The sequence below is a fragment of the Lithobates pipiens genome, unplaced genomic scaffold (genome assembly GCF_037356315.1).
Source record: "Lithobates pipiens isolate NorthernLeopardFrog02 unplaced genomic scaffold, aLitPip1_a1.2 Scaffold_27, whole genome shotgun sequence".
Taxonomy (NCBI): domain Eukaryota; kingdom Metazoa; phylum Chordata; class Amphibia; order Anura; family Ranidae; genus Lithobates; species Lithobates pipiens.
In genome coordinates, this window is record NW_027507788.1 from 184986204 (window position 1) to 185013707 (window position 27504).

The window sequence follows — 27504 nt, forward strand, 5'->3', positions numbered from 1 at the left end:
TAACTATAGGGGGTGCAGCAGTTGCGGCTGCAACCGGGCCCTGTGATGCAGGGGGCCCATGCAGCCCCCTCTTCATATGGCCGGCAGCTGCATAGGCAGCTGGGGTACCAGTGCACCATGCACACGGGTGGCTGGAGGTGAAGGGTGACTAGCAGAGCTCCATGCTCGACTATCGCACTGGCTGCTCTTTAGTTGTGCATTCCCCGCATGACCTGTGTCGTCGGCCGGCTCCTGCTCCATGCATTGCTGCTCAGTCCGATGTCTGTTCTCCCCAGCCAGAGTCCCGCCCCCCCGAGTCCGGCCCACACTGCACTGCATACTTCTCCCGGGTAAACAAACTTTAAGCACACAGATGCAATGCAGCCCTATGAGAGACGGCTCCCCGGAGGACACTGCAGGCTTGTCTGCCAGCCCCCCTCCTCCCACGTCATACACAGATGATGAAAAGTCTTTCTGGGAGATATGCTGATCGCCCGTCCAGCACACTGGATGGAGCCCAGGCCAACATGGATGAGTGCACGGCCTACAGCTTGGTCATGGTGAGTGAGAGGACCCCATCCCCCACACACCATTACATACCCCCTCCATCTCCCCCTGGGGACAGGGACCCCTTCTCACGTGGGGACAGGGACCCCCACCTCCCCTGGGTACAGGGACCCCTTCTCATCTGGGGGCAGTAACTTCATCTGCCCTGGAGAAAAGGACCTCATCTCTTCTGGGGACAGGGACCCCATCCTGCCTAGGGACAGTCCCCCAATGGGGCACCTAAAAATAAAATAAAAAATAAAAAAAACGACTGATACCAGTGGTGGAACTACAGGGCTCACAAAGATCATACCTGTGACCACGCCCTAGAGTTCCACTGCCAGACTCGGAGGGAAGGGCCCTGGCTGGGGTTCAGGGGGGCCCTTCATGGTTTCTTGCATCGGGGCCCTGAAGGTTCTAGTTACGCCACTGGTGTGAACCCTGAGTTGGAGCTGCTGACCTTTCAACATTTGAAGGACATTTAGAGGTGGTTAAGATGTTCTTCTCCTCTGCAATCACCACGGACCATTTTGGATTCTCCCGGCTGCTAGAAGCATCATAATGAGGACTGATACACATATTGGTCTGTGTATGCCTCCTTCACAATCTACGGTTAGGAAGAACACTTCTTTATAAGTTCAGCTAAACGCCAATACCAAGCAGGCTTATGTAAAAGAAGCTCCACATTCAAAGACAAATATACTCAGAGACCTCTTTACCCTCTGGGCAATTTTTGCTATTTTGCTATTTGTGCTACTTTAACTGACAATTGCGTAGCCATGCAACACTGTACCCAATTGAAATTTATAAAGAAAAAAAATTCACAGAAATCGAGCTTACTTTTGGTGGTATTCGATCACCACTGGGTTTTCTATTTTTTGCCAAATAAACAAAAAAAGACCAAAAATTTTGAGGGGAAAAAAAAAACACAATAATTTATACTTTTTGCTATAAAGCATATCCAATAAAAACTCTCTGGTTGAATAGAAAAAAATTAGAATCATCTATGGGCTGCTTAACTCAGTGATCAGTTGAGCGTGGAGGAGGGAAGGTAATTTCCAGTAATATGAAAGTAGTATATCTGCTCCCTCCCAGTGCACCCAGCTTATAAATCTTTTTTTTACATTAAAATATTTCCACTTTGTACCTTTTTGGATGATCTGTATACCACGGCCCATGATAAACTGCACAGTTTCTCCATTGCTGAGAGTTCAGATAGGAGGAGATTTCCACTGTAGCCTGTATACACGCCCACATGTGTGATGCCAGTATCATGTGACCTGACCAGCTCTGAGAATAAGTAAATGTTCTCTCTAGCATAAAAGACACAACTGAGCATGTGCAGGTCGGCTACCCTGCCTGTTGTAGCTGGCCTTCCCCAGATAGACAGACAATGCAGGAGGGGGAGGATCTGTGCATACAAGATAAAACAGCCTTTTTACACAATGCAGAGGATTAACCCTTAAGCTCCACAGTGAGCATAACAAGCATGCTATGCTGCATATATAGATTTTACTATTGTGGGTTTAGTAACACTTTAACTATCTCAGATCCGCACTATAGCCAAATGACGTCTATAGCGTGGACTTGCTTTGGCGGGAGTACGTCTATTGATGTCCTCCCATGCCCGAGCAGCCTGCACACCCCCTGCAGGGCGTGCGCTGTGCACTCTGTGATCAGCGAGTCTGATACTTGCTGGATCACTGATCGGAGTAAGGGGTTGATCCCCACCCCTTACCACATGATCAGCTGTCAGCCAATCACAGCTGATCATGTGATGTCAACAGAGCTGGTAATCGCCTATTTTTTCTCCTCGCGCTGACAGCTTGAGGAGGAAATAAAAAAGCCAACTACCAGCGGCTGTGAGAGGGACATCAGTCCCTGATCATGGCGAGCTGCTGCCAGATTCTCAGTGCCCACCTGTGCCCCCTGTCAGTGCCACCTAGCAATAGCAAACAGTGACCACCAGCACCACCCATCAGTGCCACCTATCAGTGCCTACAATCAGTGCCTCAACAGTGCTGCACATCAGTGCCACCTATCAGTGCTCATCAGTGTCATCAGTGCCCACCCTTTGCCACCCACCAGGGCCCATCAGTGCCATATTATCAGTGGCCATCAGTGCCGTTTTAACTGTGCCCATCAGTGCCGCCTCATAAGCGCATATTAATGAAGGAGAAAAATTACCTGTTTGCAAAATTTTATAACTAACTATTAAACATTATTTTTTTCATCTTTTTTTGTTTGTTTAGCAAAAAATAAAAAACCCAGCTGTGATTAAATACCACCAAAAGTAAGCTCCATTTGTGGGAAAAAAAATTATAAAAAAATTTAATTTGGGTACAGTGTTGTATGACCGTGCAATTGTCATTCAAAGTGCGTCAGTGCTTAAAGCTTAAAATTGGTCTGGGTAGGAGGGGGGTTTAAGTGCCCAGTAAGCAAGTGGTTAAAGTGTCACCAAACCCACAACAGTAAAATCAGTCTGTATAGGCAGTAAAGTATGCCTGTTATACTCACTGTGGAACCTAAGAGGTTAATTCTCTGCATTGTGTAAAAAAAGGCTATTTGATCATGTTTTCTCTGATCCTCCCCTTCTTCCACTGTCCCCAGTCAATCTGCTCATAGAACGGAGCCTTGGGGGCTAGCTGAACATGTTCAGTTTAGCGTGTATTGCTAGAGGCGTTTTTTCTTCTGCCAAAAGCCTCATATCCATTAAACGGTACGAGAACTGTTGCCAATTATGACATTGACTTCCATGCCCTGGCAGCAGAGGTTGCGTGGGTCAATGAGGCCTTGTGGTTGCCTTTTCTCACAGTCTCTCGGATAACATTAAAGATGAGATAGCAACCCAAGACATACCTACGGAGCTGGAGAGCTTGATCTCGTTTGCCATGCTTATTGACTCCAGACTCTGAGAGAGACCTTCCTTTAAGGAGCGCTTGCGGAAGCCTCCTGTACATTTGTCTCCGAACTTTGCAGTTCCCCCTTACCTCCCGTACCTCCTGGTACCGAGTCTGCCATTGAAGGTGAACCCATGCACTTGGGCTTCACGCGTCTCTCTGTGGACAAGAGAACCCTTAGGAGGAGGGAGAGATTGTGCCTTTATTGTGGCCAGGCAGGTCACTTTTTGAAGTCTTGTCCTACCTGTCCAGGGAATTTTGATTGAGAAGGTTGACTTTATTACCCAGGAGTCTGTGTGACCTACCCATGAACACTCTCTGAAGCAGTGCATGCTGGGTAGGAGATAAAAGGACCCGAGCATCCATTTTAGGTCTCTTGGGATCATGTTGCCAGCCTGTGGGGGTCTGAGAGGAGGCTCCCCAGAGACAGCGGCCCACAGCCATTGTGGAGCGAAACTCTGTTTGTTTGTGGAGTGAGCAGACGGTGCCTAAGATACGGTGACCGAATTGAGAAGGTCCCGCGACACTCATCGGAGCAGAGGAGGACCGGATACATCCAACGGAGCTGTACAGAGCGACTGGCCCAGCTGACAGAGAAGCAAGCTGCAGTCACGGGACCCAAGTTACCACACTGAGCGCCGGTCGTCCTATGTTGGGATGACAGCACAATTTCTGTAACCTCCTGTTTTGAATATTCTACAGTAAAATATATTTCTGGTTAAGTATCCAGTGTTGTGGCATACTGTTTTTTTCCCCAACAGGTGGAGCCAGTGGATCCTGAGGTTACAATACAGGTACTTTGCATTTGTATTATGTTGTTATGTGTTGCATTGCACCACAGCTGTGCCAAGGGGATTGAGTCAGTTAGTGGGGTTAGTGGGGTTATTGATAGAGTGCAGGCCCAAATGAAACCAGCAGCTCCTTCAGGAGTTAGTGCTACACCTGGGGGGCTCGTCTGGGATCCTGTCACTCTACAAGGAAGCCCACCCCCATGGTGCTACCATGGACCCCATCAAAGTAGTCTAATGGTGCGAAGCAGAAGGGACATGCTCAGAAGCGAGCGTGGCCATTGAACTCCCAGGGAGCGACTGGGAAGAGAAACAAGTTAAAGAGGTGGTACAAGCATTGTCCCCAGACAAAAAAACTTACGTGGTCGCAGTGAGACCAGACCATGGGACCTATTGAACCTACGCACTGATAGAGTGGGGACAGGATATCCCTGTAAACTTCCATGGTGCCAGTGTAAAATTGTCAGAGAAGACAGAATTCCTACTGACACATCCCAGCAAGCGTGAAGGGGACTCTCCCAATCAGAAGCAGTTGGAAACTTTAGGCAGGAAAGCAGGGGCTTCTGTTAAGTCACAGGCAGAACCACAGCTGGCTGATCTGAAGCGTCAGTACCGTAACATACAGGAGAAGTTTTAGGAGACCTCCAGTTTGATGGCTGAAAGCATCAATGGGTTACACCTCGCTCTGGAGGATCAGAAAGACAGCCAGATAACGCCCAACCCTGGGAAGGTACAGAAGAAACGCGCCCCGGGTCGCTTGCAGGAAGTAACTATATGGAAGGATTTCCGCATTGAGGGTCAGATAGGATAAAAAGGCCAGAAGGACAAACTGTCTTACACCAGCCTCCTACACCAAGTAGAGTTGGGGTTACAGAAAGGATATCTGGAATCCGAAATTAGAGAGGCTGTGATCTATGCCATCAGCCCAGGTTCAAGTGTCAGGGGCATGTTGGAAAGAGAGACTGGATTGGCCCTGAACCAGTTAATGAGGATACTGAAAAGCTATTATGAGGAAGATACCACTGAGCTGTATCATAGACTGATAAATATGACCCAGGATAGCAAAAAGACTCCTCAGAACTTCCTATTCCGGGCCATCGAGCTCAAGGACCGTTTGCTGTCCGCATCAAAGGAAGAAGGAATCGGAGAACACTTTGGAGCCGAGCTAGTTTCCAAGGAAATTCCAGAGATCTGTGACTACGGGATTGAGCGGTAACTATATCAAGCTGCAACTGAAGCAGTATTTGGAAGATCTCTCAACTCCGGATGAAGTACTCTTTGAGAAAGTAAATGAAGCAGATAAGATGGAGATTGACAGGGACCAAAAACAGAGGAAACTTCAATCTTCTAACACCTAAGGTGCAGCAGATAGATGTCCCCTCAGACACTCGGTAACTCAGATGGGACTGGAGAAATTACTCCAGACCCAAAAATTAATACTGGAAATGATGACAATGTTGATGAACCGTCTGGTGAAACCCCAGACAGAAGTCGCCCGGTTGCTATAACTAACTTCACACCGACTCCTACATCTCAAGTCTCTGGGGCCGCAGAGAAGCCAAGGAGGAAGAGAGAGAGACCCCCAAAAACCTAAGGCGAAAATATACAAGCCACCAAGCATGCCAAAGGTACCGCATTCAGTGGGATTCCCCCTAAGCTGGTGGGACCCTCCCCAATTGTCCCCATCCAAGTAGAAGGAATCTATACAAAAGCTCTGCTGGACACTGGAGCCCAAGTGACCTTATTATATATGGATTTCTACGATCGACATCTCAAACACTAGAGATATGGGGGTTAGGCACTCAAAACTTCCCATATGATGGTTACCTAACAGTCAAGCTCACGTTCGACCCAATTACAGCAGGAGAGGCTGAGACGTTTGACACCTTGGTCGTGGTGTGGTGTCGTCCCCCAGGGGCTGACAAAAGTTCCTTCATTATTGGGACGAACACTGATTTAGTGAGAAGGCTTCTTATACCGCTTGTGCTTCAGAAGGGACCCCCCTCTACTAAAATACATCCAATGTTGGCCCAGGCATACCGAGATCTTAAGCAGGAGAAAGAGGCTCCCGAAAAGGGAGTGGGGAAAATCTGGCTCTTGGATAGGGGAAGAAGTTCAACCAGCCCGGTGAAGTAGTCTGCCTGAGGGCCTTCCTCAAGCTAAGTTGGAAGAAGCCAGGTCCCTTCATTGTCCTTGAAGATACAAGCCAGGAAGAAAAGAAGGGGTTAGAATGTATTCCAGAAGTGTTGCCCACCAGGGCATTGAAGAGGATTCACAGCAAAGTCCCAGTCAGTGTCCATAGCACAGCAGCTGTGCCAGTGAGGGTGCCATCCAGACTACTGTTAGGACAGGTTAGCCCAGCAACCGCAGTCTCGACAGGTAGTTTGAAGGAAGGATCAGCAGCAGAGATCCCTCAAGAAGAATTCTGGCCAAAGAACATGCCACTTACTCCTGCCTGGAGGAAAGAGCTAAGGCCCAACTTCTAAAATGGAGAGACGCTTTCTCAAAAAGTGAGTTTGATGTGGGATTAGCAAAGAGTGCCACCCATTTAATTCGACTGGAGGAAGACAAGCCCTTTCGAGAAAGGGTTAGGCGAATTCCATTGGAAGATTTGAGGGAACAATTGGCTGAACTCAAGAGAACAGGTATCATCCGGGAGTCCAGGAGTCCTTATGCCTCCCCAATAGTGGTGGTCAGGAAGAAGAACGGGTCTCTACGCCTATGTATTGACTATAGGACCCTGAACCGGAGGACCATTCCTGACCAGTACACCACACCTCGGATAGAGGATGCTTTACAGAGTCTGTCGGGAGCAAAGTGGTTCAGTGTGCTGGATTTAAAGAGTGGGTACTATCAGATCCCCATGTATCCCAAGGACAGAGAAAAGACCGCTTTTATCACCCCAGCGGGCTTCTTCGAGTTAAACCGGATGCTGCAAGGCCGTCTGGGGCCTCAGCAACTTTCCAGAGGTTGATGGAAAAGACAGTGGGTGACATGAACTTAACTGAAGTACTGGTCTACCTGGATGACATCATAGTGTTTGAAAGAACGTTGGAAGAGCACGAGGAACACTGGAGAAGGTCCTGAAGAGACTTCATGAGGAAGGCCTGAAGCTCTCTATGGAAAAGTGGCAGTTCTACCAGCCCTCAGTGAATTATTTGGGGCAGATTGTGTCCGAAGAGGGAGCGGCAACTGATCCCAAGAAGTTAGAAGCTGTCACTTCTTGGCCCAGGCCCACCAATGTGACTGAACTCAGGTCATTCTTGGGGTTTTGCTCATACTACAGAAGGTTCGTGGAGGGGTTCACAAAAATAGCCCACCCACTCACTGAGTTTCTGAAGAATCAGGAAGAGGCTAGTGAAAACCCAGATCAGTCAGGAAAGCCAAAAGAAGGGCCCAGAAAAAAAAAGTCCATCCAGGACCAGTGGACTCAAGAATGTGAGGAAGCCTTCAGACAATTCAAGTGGAGCCTTACCACTAGTCCAGTTTTGGCCTACGCAGATCCCACCAAGCCATACGAGCTGCATGTAGATGCCAGTGGAGACGGACTGGGAGGAGTGCTCTACCAAGAGCATGAAGGGCATCTGCGGCCTATCGCCTATGTGAGCAGACGTTTGATTCATGCCGAGAGGAACTATCTGACTTACAAGCTTGAATTTCTGGCTCTAAAGTGGGCAGTAGTAGATAAGCTGAAGGACTATCTGTATGGGGCTGAATTCATAGTGAAGATGGACAACAACCCTCTCACTTACTTGCTCACCACCGCACCACCGCGAAGCTAGTCGCCACTGGTCACAGGTGGCTAGCTGCTCTTTCGGCATTTACCTTCAGCCTGAAGTACAGACCAGGGGTTGGTGACCGAGATGCGGATGCTCTGTCCAGAAGGCCTCACGACCCTCAAAATCCCTCAGAAGACTGGACTCCGCTTACTCCAGAAGGGGTAAGTGCCCTGTGTGAAGGGACAAGTCGATAAGGAAAAGGAGGGGCCAGAGCTGAAGAAGTAGGAGTGTCCTCAGTGGGAGTCCCCAGGTGCTATTGCAATGTCTTTCAGGTTGTACAAGAAGGTCTCCCCAAGCTATCCAGAAAGGATCTCAGAAGAGATCAAGAGGAAGATCCACTGTGCGGACTGGTGTTGAAGGCATTGGAACATCAACAGTCTGATGTACTGCAGAAGAGCACAAAAAAGGAAGCCAGGCTGTTACTGAAGGAATGGGAATGGTTGTAGTTGCAACAAGGGGAGGTCTACCGAAGGGGCCCCTCTGATGATCTGGAGGAGAAGTGGCAGCTGTTCTTGCCGGAAAAGCACAGAAAGGGTACTGATTGCTCTACACGATCACCATGGCCATTTGGGAGCTGAGAGGACTCTTTAATTAGTAAGGGACAGGTTCTACTGCCTTACATGAGGAAAGTAGTGGAGAGTTACTGTCATTCCTGCCTCCGGTGCATACAACGGAAGACATTGCCCTAGAGGGCTGCCCCAATGGGCCATCTGGAAAGCCAGGGACCAATGGACCTGGTCTGCATAGACTTTCTTTGTTTAGAATCTGACCTGAGTGGGTAGGGTGACATCTTAGTGGTAACAGATCACTTTACCCGCTATGCACAGGCATTCCCTACTAGAGATCAGCAAGCAACCATCGTGGCAAAGACTATCATGGAGAAGTTCTTCGTCCATTATGGCTTACCCAAAAGGATACATTCGGACCAAGGAAGGGACTTTGAGAGCAGATTGATCAAAAGACTGCTGGATCTACTGGGCATTAAAAAAAAGTCCAGGACTACTCCTTATCAACCGGAAAGATTCAACACGGCCCTCTAATCATGGGGTACTTTGTCACAGTAGTGGGCTTAAGCAACATATAGCAATATGGTGTGACCAAATCCCCATATTTTTTGATATTTTTTTTTTTTAAATGTCTAGGTGTTTTAAAAAGCCTTGCTGGAGGTAAATGTTAGTTTTGCATGTGTACGCTATAATATTTTTGTTCTGTTGTATGGTCTTATGGCAGCACCATCTTTAGGCATTTTTTTAGGGTGTGCCCCCCAAATATCTTGTTTATCTATTGTATGGATTCTGACCAAATCCTTTTTGGTGGAGCATCCCACTCCCTCAGTAAGTACCTCTCATTAGTTACCACCTGTGTCATGGTGGAGACCTCATGTTCTCCCATATAGAGGAGTATAGCTCCCATGGTTCAGAGAAGCAGGATCTCCCAACCTATGGATAGTGTAGGACCCACTAATCATGGGGTACTTTGTGGCAGTAAGTGGGCTTAAGCACCATATAGCAATATGGTGTGACCAAATCCCCATATTTTTTGATAATTTTTTTTATTTTTTTTAAATGTCTAGGTGATTTAAAAATCCTTGCTGGGGGTAAATGTTAGTTTTGCATGTGTGCGCTGTAATATTTCTGTTCTGTTGTATGGTCTTATGGCAGCACCATCTTTATGCATTTTTTTAGGGTGTGCCCCCAAATATCTTGTTTGTCTTGACAGGGGTAGATTGACAACTCATGGGTCCCCCAGGCAATAGGAGGTTATGGGGCCCCACAGCACACACACACATCACACAGTATACAATCACACAGTATACACAGACATGTTTCTATTGGCTGAGAAGGTACTGGAGAGGTGGGGCAGCTATAATCTCTGGATTTTTAGACCAAAAGGATGTTGGTAAGGGACATTTCAGAGACAGATGTAAAAAAAACACAGATTTTTACATACTGTCCCTGGTTTTACTGAGGCTGGCAACCCTGATGGGGCTCCCTAGTGGCCCTGGGCCCTCGGGCAGTGCCCAAATTGCCAAAGGGTCAGTCTGCCCCTGTGTCTTGAATATGTTGGGAACATTGACTGCCGAGCAGAAACCCGATTGGAGTAGACACATCACTGCACTGGTCCATGCCTACAATAGCACCAAAAGTGATGCCACGTGGGATTCACCTTACAGATTAATGTTCGGCCGTGAAGCCCGATTACCAGTGGACCTGGCTTTTGGTACCTCCTTGGATCACACATCAGAGACCTCTCATAGAGGGTATGTGGATAGACTGAGAAGGAAATTGAAGATAGCTTACGAGCAGGCCCAAGCCACCTCAAACTCTAGAGAAAACAGGAACAAGAAGAACTTTGACCTGAAAGTGAGAGTTCAAGATCTTCAACCAGGTGACCGGGTTTTGCTGAGGAATCTAGGCATCCCAGGCAAACATAAGCTGGCTGATCGCTGGAGATCACCAGCCTTATGTGGTGTGCAGGAAACTTCCAGGGCTCCCGGTGTATGAAATTAAGCCGGAAGGAAACACTGGGCCAGTGAAGACCTGGCATCGGAATCACCTCTTACCTCTCACTGAGGCAGTTAGAATAAGCACAGAGGAGGAACTCCCATCCACATCCACTGATGTGTGTAGGCCAATAACCAGATCGCAGCTTGCACCCTCTGTAGATGAAGATGAAGAAGTAGAGATGAGTTGGCTGTGGCCTACAGAAACTCCAGAAACAGATGCTGATATGTTTTCAGAAGTGGAGGAAGATAATAATGGGACTCTCAGGGCAGAAGCCCCAGAATTTGTGCCGGCAACTCATCCTACAGAAGAGCCCAGTACTCTTGTTCACTCTCCACCTTCAGACACTGAGAAGGGGGATGAAGATATTTGTCAAAAAGAAATGGAGACCCCGAAAGTGCAAAGAGCAAATAGAGACATTCGCCCACCACGCAGACTGACTTATGATACATTAGGTGAATGCTCTGAAACATCTCAGTTTGTCAGCAAGAGAAACCCTGAATCGCCTGGTCCCTCTACTACTGATTCAGTAAGGGACAACCCCACCTCACCCCTTGGCACATCTGTACCAGACATGGCAGTATCAGCTGTGAGTGCACAGGATAGCTCCCCATCATATGACAACTGGTGGGAAGCTCCTCTGTCTGTATTATATGACTGTATAGAAGCTAAAATACAGGATAGAGCTAGCAATTTGAGCCTCTTTGGGGACCAAAGAGATAAAGTGGGGGGAGTGTGTAGCGCTGACATCCTTGTGTATTGATATGTGTTTGCATACTTTAATATAAAGTCTATGAACATTGCTAAGGTTCAGCATTTAGAGCCATCTAGTGACTAAATGAGGTAATGCACTATTATGATTATTTACCTCAGAACAAACACAAAAAGACTGATACAGGAAGTGACTGATGTTTTGATTGAGAAGGTTAACCTTATTGCCCAGGAGTCTGTGTGACCTACCCATGAACACTCTCTGAAGCAGTGCATGCTGGGTAGGAGATAAAAGGGACCCGAGTGGCCATTTTAGGTCTCTTGGGATCGCGTTGCCGGCCTGTGCGGATCTAAAAGGAGGCTCCCTAGAGACAGCGGCCCACAGCCATTGCGGAGCGAAACTCAGTTTGTTTGTGGAGTGAGCGGATGGTGCCTGAGATACGGCGACCGGATTGAGAAGGTCCAGCGACACTCATCGGAGCAGAGGAGGACCGGATACATCCAGCAGAGCTGTACAGAGCGACTGGCCCAGCTGACAGAGAAGCAAGCTGCAGTCACGGGACCCAAGTTACCACACTGAGCTCCGATCCAGTTGGTGAGCGGGTTACGGCCCATCGTTTGTTAACTTTTACACGCAGTTAGACTCACATACAGGCCTCACTGGAATTTGTAGTTCTGCGGAGGAGGAGCAGAGCGACTGACACTGAGCAGGCTTGAGGCCTATTTACTCTGACGCCTCAAGCGTGGTAAATTAGTTATCGGAGCCACACCAGGAGTACCTGAACCTAATTCTCATAAGCTGTGGATTACAAATTACAAAGGAGTTATTTGAGCTAGCGAAGAAAGAAGATCATGGACTAAGTACTTTAAATGAGATCTCATTCATAGCTTTTAAAGTGAGGGGAGCTCCCAGGTATTAATCGATATATATATATATATTTATTTATTTTTTGTTTTAAATTGTTCCTATTGAAATATATTGTGCTGTCGTCCTATGTTGGGACGACAGCACAATTTCTGTAACCACCTGATTTGAATATTCTACAGTAAAATATATTTCTGGTTAAGTATCCAGTGTTGTGGCGTACTGTTTTTCCCCACCAGGTGGAGCCAGTGGATCCTGAGGTTACAATACAGCATTTGTATTGTGTTGCATTGCACCGCAGCTGTGCCAAGGGGATTGAGTCAAGTTAGTGGTGTTATTGATAGAGTGCAGGCCCAAATGAAACCAGCAGCTCCTTTGGGAGTTAGTGCTACACAAACATGGTCTGTCCTGTTTTTATGTAGCTCTGTCCAATCAGGTCAGTTTCTCAGTCTGATGGGAAGGTCCAGGTATCGCTATGGACAGGCGGATGTCAACACTCTTATTTAACCACACCCCCTTTAAGCCAAGCCCAATATTTAATGTAACGTGGACCATGCACATTTCCTCCCCCCTGTGACGCGCTTCGCCCACCACTCATTTATCACCGGATACACCCACAAAAATGGATGCTCTGCCCCTAATTACCATACTGCTCTGCCTACACTGCCTGACAAAAAAGCATCCCTAAGAAAGTGTTTGATAAATGTTCTGCATTGTACAGAGGACGGTATATGATCCGAGCGGTGATGATCCGAGGTCTGTACACGTTGTGGGTGGAGCATTGTCAGTTCTATATGTGAATGTCTCTCCTGTATGTGTCTATGGGTGACAATCCTCGTACATTGCATGGAATTTGTCTTGTCTTTGGAGGATAAACGTCTCTAAACGCGATATTTGAGAACAATGAAGGGCGAACCATGCCACATAATCTGCGCATGCGGGCTGCCGTCCGCCTCAGACGCAGACCGTACCACTTTCTCACCTCCCGGAGGGGTGGAGCATCGCGCTTCCCCTTTCCCCGCTCCCTGACAACCCACACCGCGCACAACCCCGACACATCCCATCCCAATTTGCGTGATATCCCTGTCGGGGCTGGGAGGAGGCGAAATATTTGAGCGAAGGAGGTAGCGGGGATCGGTTTGATCGATTCCGCTCCCCCCCTCCCCGGTGGTAGGTTCCTCTCGGCAGATGAGGATTGGAGCGGAGGTGGTCGGGCGCCATTTTGTGCGGGAGCTGAGTTCGCAGGAGGTGAGAGCCGGGTCGTTGTGTGCTTCCCGGGTGTACGGTGTCGGGTCTTCGCTTGGGAATTCTCCCTTCTACTCTACACTGGAGCAGGTGTGTACGCGGACGGGAGTGGAGGCCGCATGGCTGAGGCCTAGTTATGGGGGGGGGGGGGAGGGGATCGGAGGCCTGCGTGGGCGCTGAGGAAAGGGATTAGTCAGGGAAGGGTTAACCTAGGCCGGGCTCACACAGAGCGCCCGCTATCCATTCCCGGGGCCGGTGCGCCATTCATTACATATCTCCCTTTTTTTTCTGTTTCGTAAAAACTTTATTTGAAATGTACATTTCATTCACAGCAAAGCCATGCGCTGTGCGTCTCTACGTTGCCGTGTGTTCCCGAGTGCGGCGGTAGGGGGCAGTGTGAGGCATCGCATGGCTTCTCGCCATCTTTTATTTTTATTGTACCAACTTTATTTGAACTGTACAAAACGTGCAATTCACAACAATGTACAGCAGTGTTATGCGCTGTACATTGGTATGTGTTAAAGTATAACTAAAGGAATAACCCCCCCTCCTTCTTTCCTCCCCCCCCCCCCCCCCCCAATTTATGCCAAAGTGGAGAGGGATTAGAGCCAGTCAGTTTTTTTTTTTATTGCAGTCTCCCTTATAACCCTCTTTGCCCTGTATTATAATTATACACGATTTGTGCAGCGCTTTACAATGTATAGGGGGGTTATCATTGAAAGTAAACAACCCCCCTCTCCCCAAATTTTGGGTTGTCTCTAGAAAATGAATAGATGGGAAATCTTCTAATGGGGACACTGCTTGTGGTGAGTTTGGGGTCCCCAAGAAATTCCTTTTTAACTTGCGGCGATTTTCTCTCTCTTCCTGTTAGAGTATGGGACAGGAAGTGAGGGGGAAGTCTCTGCAATGGGACAGAGATGATGGGGGGGGGGGGGGGATTGATGGGTTATAACACTCCGTTGCTTTCTCCAAAATGGGGGGGGGGGGGGGGGGGCGTACTTCTACTTTTAAGGCCCCTTTCACACTGGGGGCGGAGGATACTGTGGTAAATATTTTTAGCAGCACTTTACCATCAATTTCATGATGCTATGTGGGCGCTAGCGGGGGGCCTTTTACTCCCCCTGCTAGCAGCCGAGAAATGGATAAAACCACCACAAAGCGCTGCTTCAGCAGCACTATTTCTGCGGTATAGCCACGCTGCCCTGCCCGTTCATTTCAATGGGCAGGAGCGGTGTTTACACCGCTCCTTCACTGCTCCAAAGATGCTGCTTGAACAAGGCTTTTTTTTTTTTAACATCCTGCAAGCCCTGACATTGCGTAGTTTGCTGCATAGATTGCCACAATCTTTCCCTGGAAGCGGGAGCATATACTTGGATTTTACAGGTATCCGCTCCCCCTGAGAGGTGCCAAAGGGGGGGGGGGGGTAGAGAGAGAGAGAGATTCCCTTTTTTGGGGGGGGGGGGTGGAACTCCGCTTTAAAGTGTACAAAATGTACAGTTCATTGATGGGAATGTACATCCGTGCCATGTGCTCTGCATTGCCACTGGTTATGGGGGCGGTTGTGTGTGATTCCTTGCATCACATGACTTTTTTTTTTTTTTTTTTTACTTTATTTGAAGTGTATAAAATGTACATTTTATTCACAGTAAGATGTAGCAGTGGCATGCTATGCACTGTACTGCTGTACATTTCCATGTAGTAGGGGGCAGTGAGGTGTGTCATTGCATGTCTCCCCCGAGGCCCCCCATTTTTATTTTGTACCAGCTTTATTTAAAGTGTACAGAACATACATCTTATTAAAGTGGTTGTAAACCCTTACAAACCACTTTGACCTACAGGTAAGCCTAGATTAAGGCTTACCTGTTGGTCCAAGAAATATCTCCTAAATCTTTATGGTTTAGGAGATATTTACCCGAAGACAAGCACCGCTGTCTACGGCGCATGCGCCGTAGACAGCGGCGCACTGAGCGCGGCATTGTCAATGACGAAGATGCCACGCGTGTTGGCGCGCATGCATGGGAGTGACGTCATCGCGGCTTTGCCGAATGCCAGCGAAGGAGCTACGAGACCCCACCGAGAAGATGGATGCGCCGGACTACAGGGGACAGAGGTGACTTCGCTGGCTCCTGTGTCAGGTAAGTGACACATAATGGACTACTATGCGATGCATAGTAGTCCATTATGCTTTGCCTTTGCAGGGAATGAAAGAGGAAGTAAACCCATCAGGGTTTACTTCCTCTTTAACAGCCTGTGCAAAAGTGTTATGGGTGTGGTGGTAGGGGGCAGGGGTGTGTGATATGTACACTTCATTCAAAGCGATGCTTGGCAGTGCCATGCTATGTGCTGCGCTCCTGTACATTACCATGCGATTTGGCATTTTCCACAACAATAGGCTACATTGTAGTTTGGATGAGACCCATAGCAGCAAACGATCTGGGTGTCTTTGTGGTGACAGGCGTCTTATAATTCAGTAAAACGTCTGTCACCGCACACTGAATTGGTCCTTAAGAGGTCCTTAAGCTTACCCTTCTATCAAATGGAGAGGGTGAATCTCCCTAATGCTGGGGTCAGCGCACTAAAAACATGACTGGAGGTCTAATCCCTCTTTATCCAAAATGTAAACAAAAATTGCTTTTATTTCTCATTTTTAACGCCAATGCTGAATGCAAGAAGATCAGAAAACTATCCATCATGGAGCATGCATGGCACTTTGATGGCCATGGTGGGTGTACGGAGTTTATAACCTTCCACATTTTCAGTTTGTGTCCCCAATGTTGAGACAGGAAGTGAAGGTTAATTTCTCCATGGTGGAACTTAACACTTTTTAGTAATATGGGGAAGGGTAAGAACCCCTGTCATGTTATTACATTATATCTGCCTGTCATAGTGCCACATGCTCCTCATTTTCTTATCCTGGTGTCTCTGGGACAGGAGAGGTGAAAATCTTTCTCAACAGGGTTACAGGTAGCAATAATCAAGTGTTATTCTCTTCCCTTAGTTTGCAACCATGGAAATGGAATATATTCGCGTGGCGGAGGATGAGAATGAAGAACCAATGGAAATTCCCTCTGAAGATGATGGCACCGTCCTTCTATCAACAGTTACGGCACAGTTTCCTGGCGCATGTGGTCTTAGATATCGGAATCCAGTGAATCAGTGTATGCGTGGAGTCAGATTAGTGGAAGGAATCCTTCATGCACCAGAGACTGGATGGGGAAATCTCGTTTATGTTGTCAATTACCCAAAAGGTGCGTGCTAATTAAAGTACTCTGTATTTGTTGGGTGGATTCTGTCACTTTAGGCGGCTGCACACCCCAGTGCTGTCCCCCTGTGCTATAGGGAACACTCAGCTCATGCCTGCGTTTGATGTGGGTTAGCTGCACTTACCCATAGGCTTGAAACCTCACCGAAACTACAGGGCCTCCATGGAAGTCTATTGGAAAGCGCAGCTTGACTGCATGAAAACAGCAGGTAAGCTATGCTTTAGCAAAAGCTGCCCATTTACAAGGACTCAGTGGTGCGAACTTGCACCAAATTTGAATCCAGCCTCGTACACTGCACAACCCTTCTAAACGCCTTGCCTCCTGGCAGTAACATTTTGTCATTAAAAATGTCATGTCATTAAAAACGCATTTAGGTGTGTCGCGCGATTGGGCATTCATTTCATTGGCCAAAATAATTTATTCTAGCCATTGATTTTAATTCACACTAAAGTGCTTGCCACACCTAGCGTTAATGTGCATATACACGCGTGAAGCATTTTTCTGCCGTTTCATGTGCGAATCCTGTCAGAATTTAACAGGTATCCAGCTCCATCCTCTGCTCTGGCCGCCTAGGCGATTTGAGTGGAAGTTTTCTGCCCCCCTCCCTGCAATCTTCTGCGACACGTCGCAGGTCCCAGAAGACCGACTGGTTATTCAGGACGCGCATCGTGACTTGTGTGGGGGTGTACCTGATAGTGAAGCCGCAAACAGTCTCAGCTGAGTGCCCACACTGTTGATGCGGGGGAGAGAACCAAGTCAGCGGCTACCCTTTTTGTGGGGGCTGACTTTTAATAAACACAGAAATGTCTGTAACTTGGCTTTAAGTCCCCTAAAGTCTGTGTCTATGCTTTATGTGGTAGGCAGTTCTTGCATCACTCCAAGATGTAATGACCCACAAAGTGTTTTGGTAGTTGGTGGGCATGGAGGGAGGGAGTGAGCTGTCATTTAATTTTATATGTATGTGTGTGATGTCAGTCATGTGACCCGCACAGCTACGATCAGAGGTATTTGCGCCCCCCCCCCCCCATACTGAGGATTGCCTAATTTGGTTCCAGAGAACGTATGATAGGCATGCAATAATGCATATACAGACCGCTTTTATCGTAGTGACATTTTAACGCTTGCTGTGTATGAGGCCCTAGGCCCTTGCCTTACTGCTAGAAGTGTCATTTTATTTTAGAAGTGTAACCTCTCCAGTGCTGGAACAGGGGTAAGGTGGGACTCTGCTGTCAGGAGGGCATATAACCCTTTCTCTTGGCGGGAGCACCGTCCTTTTAAACTATATGCAAATCTTCACCTTGTAAAACAACCCAGTTTAAAAGAGTCAAAACCTTATGTATAGATATAAAAAAAAAAAAAAAGTGGGAGGGGGTGTTTGTATAATTAATATTTTCTCACATTCCCTGTGTTCTCAGCTGCATAGAGCTCAGGGAGGAGAAACAGCAGCACATTAACCAGTTGCCGACCGCCGCACGACGATGTACATCGACAGCATGGCACGGGCAGGCATATGGGCGTACCTGTACGTCCCTGCCTTCCCGCGGGTCGGGGGCCCGATCGGGCCCCCGCCCGGTGCCTGCGGCGGTCGGTTTTCGTCCGGGAGCGATCCGGGACGAGGGGGCGGCCATTCATTCATGGCCACCCCCTCGCGATCGCTCCCGACGAATAGAAATCCCCCGTGACATCACTTCCTCTCCTGTAATGTAAACACAGGAGAGGAAGTGATGTATTCTCTCCTCCGTGTCGGTATTTTTCGTTCCGACACGGAGGAGAGCGGATCGGTGAGTTGCACCAACACTCTACACACACAGTAGAACATGCCAGGCACACTCACACCCCTGCCCCCCAGTCACAGTGACACCAATGTCATTTATTTTTATTTTTTGCATTGGTGTCATTTGTGACTGTAATAACTGTTAGGGTTAGCCCCCTTTAGTTCTAATGTACCCCCTAACCCCCCCAATAAAGGTTTAACCCCGTGATCACCCCCCCTCGCCAGTGTCACTAAGGCTGGGTTCACATTGCAGCGGTTTATGAGAACGAATGTGATTCGCACCGCACTGCAGTGCAAATCACATCCGATCTCTGTGCGATTCGAGTTCAGCCATTCGCCGCACCCGCCGCAAATTCGCACGGGACCCTTTTTTTGGCCCGCAGCAGAATCGGATCGCATGGGTGTTCACACCATGCGATCCGAGTTTGCAGATCGCACTGCGATATGCGAACTGATCTGGGGGTGTCAGTAACATTTCACTGACACTCCCAGCAGTTCGCATAGGGCAGTGTGAACTGCCGCCGGGAGGCATGCGATGCGGGAACCCGCCGCGGATTCGTGGCGTTTCCGCATCGCTCCAGTGTGAACCCAGCCTAATAAGCGATCATTTTTCTGATCGCCGTATTAGTGTCACAGGTGACGCTAGTTAGGCAGGTAGGTATTTAGGTTCGCCGCAGCTTTTTATAGCGCCAGGGACCCCCATATACTACCGCATAAAGCCCCCTGATTGCCCCCTAGTTAACCCTTTCACCAGTGATCACCATATAACTGTTACAGGTGACGCTGGTTGGTTAGTTATTTTTTTATAGTTTCAGGGCACCCGCCATTTATTACCTAGTCTCACTAGTGTACCCCTAAATTTAGGGGTGTCTACTTTCCAAAATGGGGTCATTTGGGGGGGGGGGTTTGTGCCATCTTGGCATTTTATGGCCTTCAAAACTGTAACGCCCTTAGAAAGCCTGAAGGCGGTGCTTGGTTTTCGGGGCCCCGTACGCGGCTAGGCTCCCAAAAAGTCCCACATATGTGGTATCCCCGTACTCAGGAGAAGCAGCAGAATTTATTTTGGGGTGTCATTTCACATATGCCCATGGCATGCATGAGCAATATATCATTTAGTGACAACTTTGTGAAAAAAAAAAAAAAAAAAGTTTGTAATTTTCCCGCAACTTGTGGCAAAATATAAAATATTCCATGAACTCAACATGCCTCTCAGCAAATAGCTTGGGGTGTCTACTTTCTAAAATGGGGTCATTTGTGGGGGTTTTGTGCCATCTTGGCATTTTATGGCCTTCAAAACTGTAATAGGTAGTGAGAAGTGAACTCAAAAATTTACGCCCTTAGAAAGCCTGAAGGCGGTGCTTGGTTTTCGGGGCCCCGTGCGCGGCTAGGCTCCCAAAAAGTCCCACATATGTGGTATCCCCGTACTCAGGAGAAGCAGCAGAATTTATTTTGGGGTGTCATTTCACATATGCCCATAGCATGTGTGAGCAATATATCATTTAGTGACAACTTTGTGTAAAAAAAAAAATATATATATTTTTTTTTTTTGTCATTATTCAATCGCTTAAGGCAAAAAAATTAAATATTCAATGGGCTCAACATGCCTCTTATCAATTTCCTTAGGGGGTCTACTTTCCAAAATGGGGTCATTTGGGGGGGTTTTGTACTGCCCTGCCAATTTAGCACCTCAAGAAATGAGATAGGCAGTCGTAAACTAAAAGCTGCGTAAATTCCAGAAAACGTACCTTAGTTTGTAGATGTGACAACTTTTGCGCAAACCAATAAATATACAATTATTGACTTTTTTTTTTTACCAAAGACATGTGGCTGAATACATTTTGGCCTAAATGTATGACTAAAATTGAGTTTATTGGATTTTTCTAATAACAAAAAGTAGAAAATATCATTTTTTTTCAAAATTTGCGGTCTTTTTACGTTTATATCGCAAAAAATAAAAATCGCAGAGGCAATCAAATACCATCAAAAGAAAGCTCTATTTGTGGGAAGAAAAGGACGCAAATTTTGTTTGGGTACAACATTGCATGACCGCGCAATTACCAGTTAAAGCAGCGCAGTGCCAAAGTGTAAAAAGACCTCTGGTCATTTACCAGCAAAATGGTCCGGTCTGAAAGTGGTTAAGCTTCACAGTGAATGGGGGGGGGGGGGGGGGCGCCAGGACATGTCATTTGAGGAGTGCAGGCTCGGTTTCCAGCATAGCTATAGAACTGACCACACTGCTCTTCTCATGCCTAGTGTGGTTAGTTTTAATAGGAAAGCAGAGGGACTAGCAGGAACTCCAGGGATTCTATGCAAAGAACAGTATAAGTAAAAAAAATTAATATATATATTTTATAATTTTTTTTTTTCATAAAAGTACATGGTACAGTAGCCACATATCAGGAATATGAAATCTTGGGTTTACATATTACGTAAGTTGTATAGTCGGTGAGTTTTGGGTTTCAATTGTATTAAGCCATTTTAAGTATAGCAAAAAAAATAAATACTTTTTACTTCTGTTAGACAACAAGAGGAAGATGGATGAAACCGATGCTTCTTCAGCTGTTAAAATAAAACGTGCCGTTACAAAAACCTCCGATCTCATTGTGTTGGGACTTCCGTGGAAAACGACAGAGCAGGACCTTAAAGAATATTTCAGTACGTTTGGAGAAGTAATCATGGTTCAGGTATTTTCTTTCCCTTTTTTTTTTTTTTTTTTTTTTTAATGTAGCGCCTAAATAAACAAAAAAACATGTATCAGTTTAATTGTGTGTGGTTTATTTATTCAGGTTAAAAAAGATGCCAAAACAGGTCACTCAAAAGGCTTTGGATTTGTTCGCTTTGCGGACTATGAAACACAGGTGAAAGTGATGTCACAGCGGCACATGATAGACGGCAGATGGTGTGATTGCAAACTGCCTAATTCTAAGGTGAGGAGATGTCATATTTGCAGTGTCTTGCGTGTTTAGATATCTTTAAAGGCTAAAAAACTTTTTTTTTCTTTTAAATGCACATTTGTTTGCAGGCAAAAGTCAATTTATTCTTTGTGCGCTGTAAATGCACTTTTCCCCAATCATCTTCCAGGACAGCTCACTTGAGATGATTGGCTCCGCCTTCAACAGGAAACACAAACCAAAAACATAAAATAGCTCCCCTACCTTCCCTCTTAAGAAGTTGTGTTTCCGAACCATACAGAAGTACACTGTGTCGCGTTTGTTTTCCTTTGGTTCTGCCGATTGTGGTTATTGGACCCCGTGTGTGTGTGTGTGGAGGTGTTTATTTTATTTTTTTACATGTTGTGTCTCCTGTGGCTTGGGTAGTTTGTGTAGAAAGGATCAGTGACATGGATGGGTGGACCAAGATGGCTGTGGCTGCATCACTTCTTGTTGGGGGGTGGTGCTGTGTACTGCAGGCTGGTTGTACCACTATGGCATGGGTAGGACCAAGCACTTGTGGGTACAGTCTGTCCCATAGGTGTTCCAATATGACGCCGGACTGGAAGTGCAATAATGAATTTCCTGTACACTTCTCTGTTTTAAAAGGGCCCAGTATACGCTTTTTGGTGCATGCTGTTTCATAGCGAGCTGTGGTTTGCTAACTGTTTGGCCCAGAGTAGGGTTTTTTCTTCTGCCCCCCCCCCCCCCCCCCATGTGAACCGGAAAGCAGCTACACAGAGGGTTGCTATTTAGACTTTAAGCGGTGCCTAATTGGGTTGTTTGAAGTTACCAAGGGCAAAAATTGTATTTTATACAGGGGTTCCAAGAAGGGCCTTTCTACTTCAAACATTTCGATTGCAAGGTGGATTAGAGACTCTATTGGTCTAACCTACAAGCTTGCGGCTTCAGTTGCCACCCAAGGTTAGGGCACACTCCACAAAATGTGGCCGTATCCTGGGCAGAAAGAGCAGGTGCTTCATGGGAAGATATTGCCAGAGAAGCAGTGTAGTCTTCATCACATGCTTTCATAAAGCACTATGGAGTGGAGATGTTATCCAGCCAGGATTTATCCTTTTTGGAAGGAAGGTTTTGCAGTGTGTGGCCCCCTCCCACCCCCCCAACCCCCAAAGGGTAGGATTTATTGATCTCCTCAAGTGAGCTGTCCTGGAAGATGATTAGGGAAAACCTTGGTTAGTCTTACCAGTGACGGTATTTCCAGTAATCTTCCAGGACAGCGGATATATTCCCACCCAGTTTCTTTGTTTGTATTATTCACTGGGAGTATATGGGTTTGTTGGAATTGGTGTGTGGGGTTTTTTTTTTTTTTCCCTTGTGCACATTGGTGAAGGTTCTTTTACTTCTTACAAATGAAGAGGGAAGGTAAAGGGGAGCTATTTAATCTTTTTGGTTTGTGTTTCCTGTTGAAGGCAGAGCCATACTTCTCTCAACTGAGCTATCCTGGAAGATTCCTGGAAATACCGTTACCGGTAAGACTAACAAGGTTTTTCTACCTGCAAATAATAAAAATGTTTGTTTTCCATAGGAGCCTGCAGATCAGGGGTGCAGTGGCAGGCTCCTGCAGACTCTCAATACCATGGTCTGCCTGTACCTCCCATATGGGCAGACAGTTACTAAAGTACATGAAAAAGCCATTTGCACTTTTACATTCGTTTGTAGATAGCTGTTTGGAAATCTCTTCTTTTCTCAGTTTTTAGGCCTCATGCACACTCAACGTTTTTAGCGTGGGTGTTCCCCCCCCCCCCCCCCCCCCAAGATAAAAATTTTCTCCAATGGATCGAAAAAGTTAATCGTGACGTTTGAGTGTTTTATTGACATTTATGTAGAAATAAACATCTACAGCCAAAAACAGCTGCTGTAAAAAAAAATGTCCAGTGTGTATGTGGCCTTAAAGGGATTGTAAGGGGGGTGTTACACTCCGTTATTAAACCTGTTATCTGCTCAGAGCCCAGAACCTTCCCTTCTTGGGTGCCCCTGGATCCTCTGTGTGCCCTCATAGCAAGCTGTTTGCGGAGGCACACATGCTGTCCATGTAAAGATAGGGTAGCTCGGCCCTGCTCCCTCATCACAGGATTTGACTGATGGCAGTGGGAGCCAATGAGAGGGGAGAGCCTCTACAAATGAGCACAGCACTGGCTCGAGCGAGGACTGTGGTAAGTATGGATTGGTGAGGGGCATAGTTCTACTTGAAGGTTTTTAACCTTATCCACGTCTGGACTGCCACAGATTCTGCAGCAGGACGGTCCTCCTCTGCGTGATTATGTGCACGGGGTCTGTGGCATGCTGATTGGACACAGCGGGGACCAATCGACAGGTCTTGCCGACCTGACGATCATTCGGAGTAAACAAGACCTCTGTACTCATCCTCCACAGTTAGAAAGCACCCCCTAGGGACACACTTAACCCTCTTTATTGCCCCTTCCCTGCCAGTGTCTATTGTTTAGCAACAGTGTGGGTTTTTTTTTTTTTTTTTTCTCTCCCCCTTGAACTCAGACAAGCTTTATAAATTCTGCAGTGAATATTCAGATAAACAGGTACAACATATGTAGAAGGATTTCTATCATCTGTGTATCCCTTGAGGCCAATCACTTCACTGGGTATATGGTAGGGTTTACAACCACTTTTTAAGATAAATGTTCGGGGTTTAGAATCCCTTTGTTCACTCCCCCTCTCTCTCCCCCCTCAGGCACATGAGCAGTTAGTTTATTTATGGAGTGTTCTTTACATCTTGTATATTATTTTTTTTTTCCCTCCTCCCTTTATTAACAGCAAAGCCCAGATGAGCCAATGCGCAGCCGAAAAGTCTTTGTTGGCCGCTGTACAGAGGACATGAGTGCTGAAGAGCTTCGCCAGTTCTTCGCTCAGTATGGGGAAGTTGTAGATGTGTTCATCCCGAAGCCTTTCCGAGCATTCGCTTTTGTCACATTTGCAGATGACCAAGTAAGTTTTGTGCAATGTCTTTAAGCCCCGTATATACACTAGAAGGTTTTTTCTTTTTTACGTTCAACTTGGCAAGGAAAACACATATGGCTGTACCAACACAAGTGATGTTGATACAGTGAACTCCAACACTAATAAATGCAAAGCTATTTAAAAAAAAAAAAAAGTGTTGACCAACAACAGTAAAATCAGTCTGTATATGCAGAATAGCATGCTTGTTATACTCATTTTGGAACTTGAGGAGTTAATCCTCTGCATTGTGTAAAAAGGCTTTTTGATTCTGTATGAACAGATTCTCAGCAGTGGATTGAGATCGGGTAAGTATTGGGGGTGGGGGGTGGGTTTTTATGTATTCAGGGCAGTGTTTGAATGATGGCATATATCCTGGGAGAACTACAGTTTGTGGGTCAATTTTTATTATTTTTTTTTTTTTCTGGTTGCCTGACAGGGTAGAGGGTGTACCTGTGAAACATAGAATGCATGACTTGTATAAAAAAAAAATGCAACTGTAGTTGCGTCTTTCAATGGGGAGGTGTGTTTTTTTTAAACGCACACATAAAATGCAGAAAGCTACTCTTTAATAATGCAACTGACTGATGTTAAGAGTTACATGGGTGGTTGTAAAGCCCCTATACCCCCCCCCCCCCCAAAGCATTCATTGCGTTTTGGTAAGTTTTTAGGTGACAGCCTCCCCCCCCCCCCCCTCCATTTTACTTGCCTGAGCCCTCATTTGATCACATCTGCAGCTCTTCTCTCCCCTCACTTCCGACTCTCATTGGCTTTCCCCGGGTACTGGCTCCCAAAGCGGTCAGTCAAAGCCAGAGACTAGGGGATGGGGCCAAGTCCCACCATCTGTGTTAATAGACACAGCAGCAGGTCTCAGGTGCAAGCATGCACAAATGTGGGCCCCCCCCAATTGGAAGCAAACAGCGGGGGACCTGAAAGGGTTTTGCAGCTGCACAGAGCAGTTAAGTATAGATGTTTTTTGTAAAAAAAAATAAAAAAATAAAAAAACTCGGAACAAAAAAAAACAAATAACACACGCTGATTAAAAATGCATCCATTTTAAATGGGTATTTATAGTTGGGGGGGGGGGGGGGGGAATTCTTCCCTTTACAATCCCTTTTTTAAAATGCATGCATTTTTTTTTTTTTTTTTCTTCTGTAATGGGTTTTTTTTTTTTTTTTATCTCTCTGAAAAACTGATCAGTGTGAAGAGGATCTAAAACTAAAATTGTAAACAGTGTTGCATGTACATGTTCTAGTTCAGTCATTTCTTGTAGATGGCAAAATTTGGGACATTGGCACAAAGCAGATGGATTTTTGGTAAATAACCGTTGATGGTTTTATCTTCCAGGTGGCACAATCTCTGTGTGGAGAAGACCTCATCATCAAAGGGGTCAGCGTTCATGTGTCAACAGCAGAACCCAAACACAACAACAACCGAGCACCCTTGGATAGGGGTGGAAGATTCCCAGGGCCAAACTTTGGGAACCAGGGCTACCCTAACAATAGGCCAAACAGCAGTGCTCTTGGTAACAACCAACCAAACAATATGGGGGGTGGCGGTGGAATGAACTTTGGGGCCTTTAGCATCAACCCAGCTATGATGGCGGCTGCTCAGGCAGCCCTTCAAAGTAGCTGGGGCATGATGGGTATGCTGGCTAGCCAGCAGAACCAGCCTGGACCTCAGGCCAATACTCAGGGCCAGGGAAATCCACCCAGGGACCAGACACAAGGTTTTGGGTCAGGTAGTAATTCCTATGGCTCAAACTCTGGTGCTATAGGCTGGGGCTCACCAAATGCTGGTTCTGGTACTGGGTTCAATGGGGGCTTTGGCTCAAGTATGGAATCAAAGTCGTCGGGGTGGGGGATGTAGAAATAATTTGTAGATGAAGTGTATTGGGTGACTGGGGTGAACAAACATTTCCTAATTTTGTGGTAAGTATACTGTAAAATGATCGTTTATCCTGAAGGTTTTCTTCAAGTGTGCAGCTGTGCCTGCTTTGTAAAGAGAGATGGCTGATAGATGTGTGTGCGTGAGCTTCAAAGCTGCACATTGAAGAAAACCTACTGGCATTACCTAATGTATAACTTTATTTTTATTTTTTGTTTTGTTTTTTTATTTCCATTATGTAAATGAGCGATTCTGACTATGTTTAGGACAGTCTTCCCTTATTGTGTTCACTGCTTCGTCAACTGATCTCTGCTCCTCACTTTTGTCTGCCCGGGACCTGGCACACGCAAGCAGCTCTCTTTAATAAGCCACGCTGGATCTCTTCCCCCTACACGTATTGCCCTGCAAGAACGCCTCCTCTGCGGCCTTTCTTTAGAACGGTGGGTGAGCCATTTTTTAATCCGCTACTTTTATTTTCATGGAAGTCGTGCCAGCGCTTCTGAACGCACGGCTGTGAGGTGGAACCAGAAGGCTTGCTTGAACTGGTGGGATTGGTGGTACCAAGGAATGAGAGGCTTGGGTATGAGCGAGAACCGAGAGCGCGTGCGCAGACCTGGTGGTGCATTATGGGAATATATATATTTTTAACATGAAGGTGACGATGTGTCTCTGGATCCATTGACCTTGGTGATTGTGTGCAGAGAGCAGTGGGAGCCAGTAACGTACGAATGTTTCTTGCATTCAGAGGACTTGCCCATTATGGAAGACTGAGGCCTTTCCTGCCTAAAAGGTTATTGTTTGAAATCAGTTTGTGTACAAAAAATGAAATTCCCCCTCCCCTCCCCTCCCCCCCCTTTCCTGAAAACGTCTATTGAATGTGAATGCTGTATGAGGTGTGCATTCTTTTCTGTTCACTGATAATGTGAGTCTCTGTGAATTGCATTTGATGCTGGCGGGGTGGGTGGTGAACGCTCTGGAGTGGCGTGAAATGCTCCTGTTTTTCTAGAGTGTTGGGACTGTTTTGGTTTGTACGTTATACCCAGAATGCTGTTTGCTGCAGATACGTGTTTTGTGTTTGGATGCTTTTTACAAGACTTGTCAATGTAGGATTCTTAAATAAAATGGTTTAAATAAAAGTCACTGTCTTCTGGTGTTTTGTGTGTGGGGTTTTTTTTTTTTATATACCCTCGAACATTTAAATGTATTTTATGACGTAAAATTGTCTTTTATTGTACACTTCTATGTGTAGAGCTGCTCTCTCCACTTTCACAAGGTGAGGAATCCGCTTGCTCAGGGGGGTAGGGGGGAGAATCTGTCCAATGATCCCCCTGTGAGCATTTGGATAACAAGTTTTGTGTCCCTT

At 46.5% G+C, this 27504-nt stretch overlaps 1 protein-coding gene across 3 annotated transcripts; it reads left to right on the forward strand.

Annotated features, from left to right (window-relative positions):
* The first annotated feature begins 13193 nt into the window (after positions 1-13193).
* TARDBP (TAR DNA binding protein) lies at positions 13194-27277 on the forward strand. Of its 3 annotated transcripts, none has more exons than XM_077458006.1 (7): positions 13194-13320; positions 16316-16565; positions 20875-21038; positions 21141-21281; positions 22715-22774; positions 24075-24245; positions 25602-27277. In XM_077458006.1, the coding sequence occupies exons 1-7, from the start codon at positions 13261-13263 to the stop codon at positions 26121-26123; spliced, it is 1368 nt and encodes a 455-aa protein (XP_077314132.1). In that variant the 5' UTR covers positions 13194-13260; the 3' UTR covers positions 26124-27277. The 3 variants fall into 3 exon arrangements, with proteins under 3 accessions (XP_077314132.1, XP_077314130.1, XP_077314131.1); XM_077458004.1 differs by having other exon boundaries at positions 13246-13407; XM_077458005.1 differs by lacking the exon at positions 22715-22774 and having other exon boundaries at positions 13246-13407.
* The last annotated feature ends 227 nt before the right edge of the window (positions 27278-27504 follow it).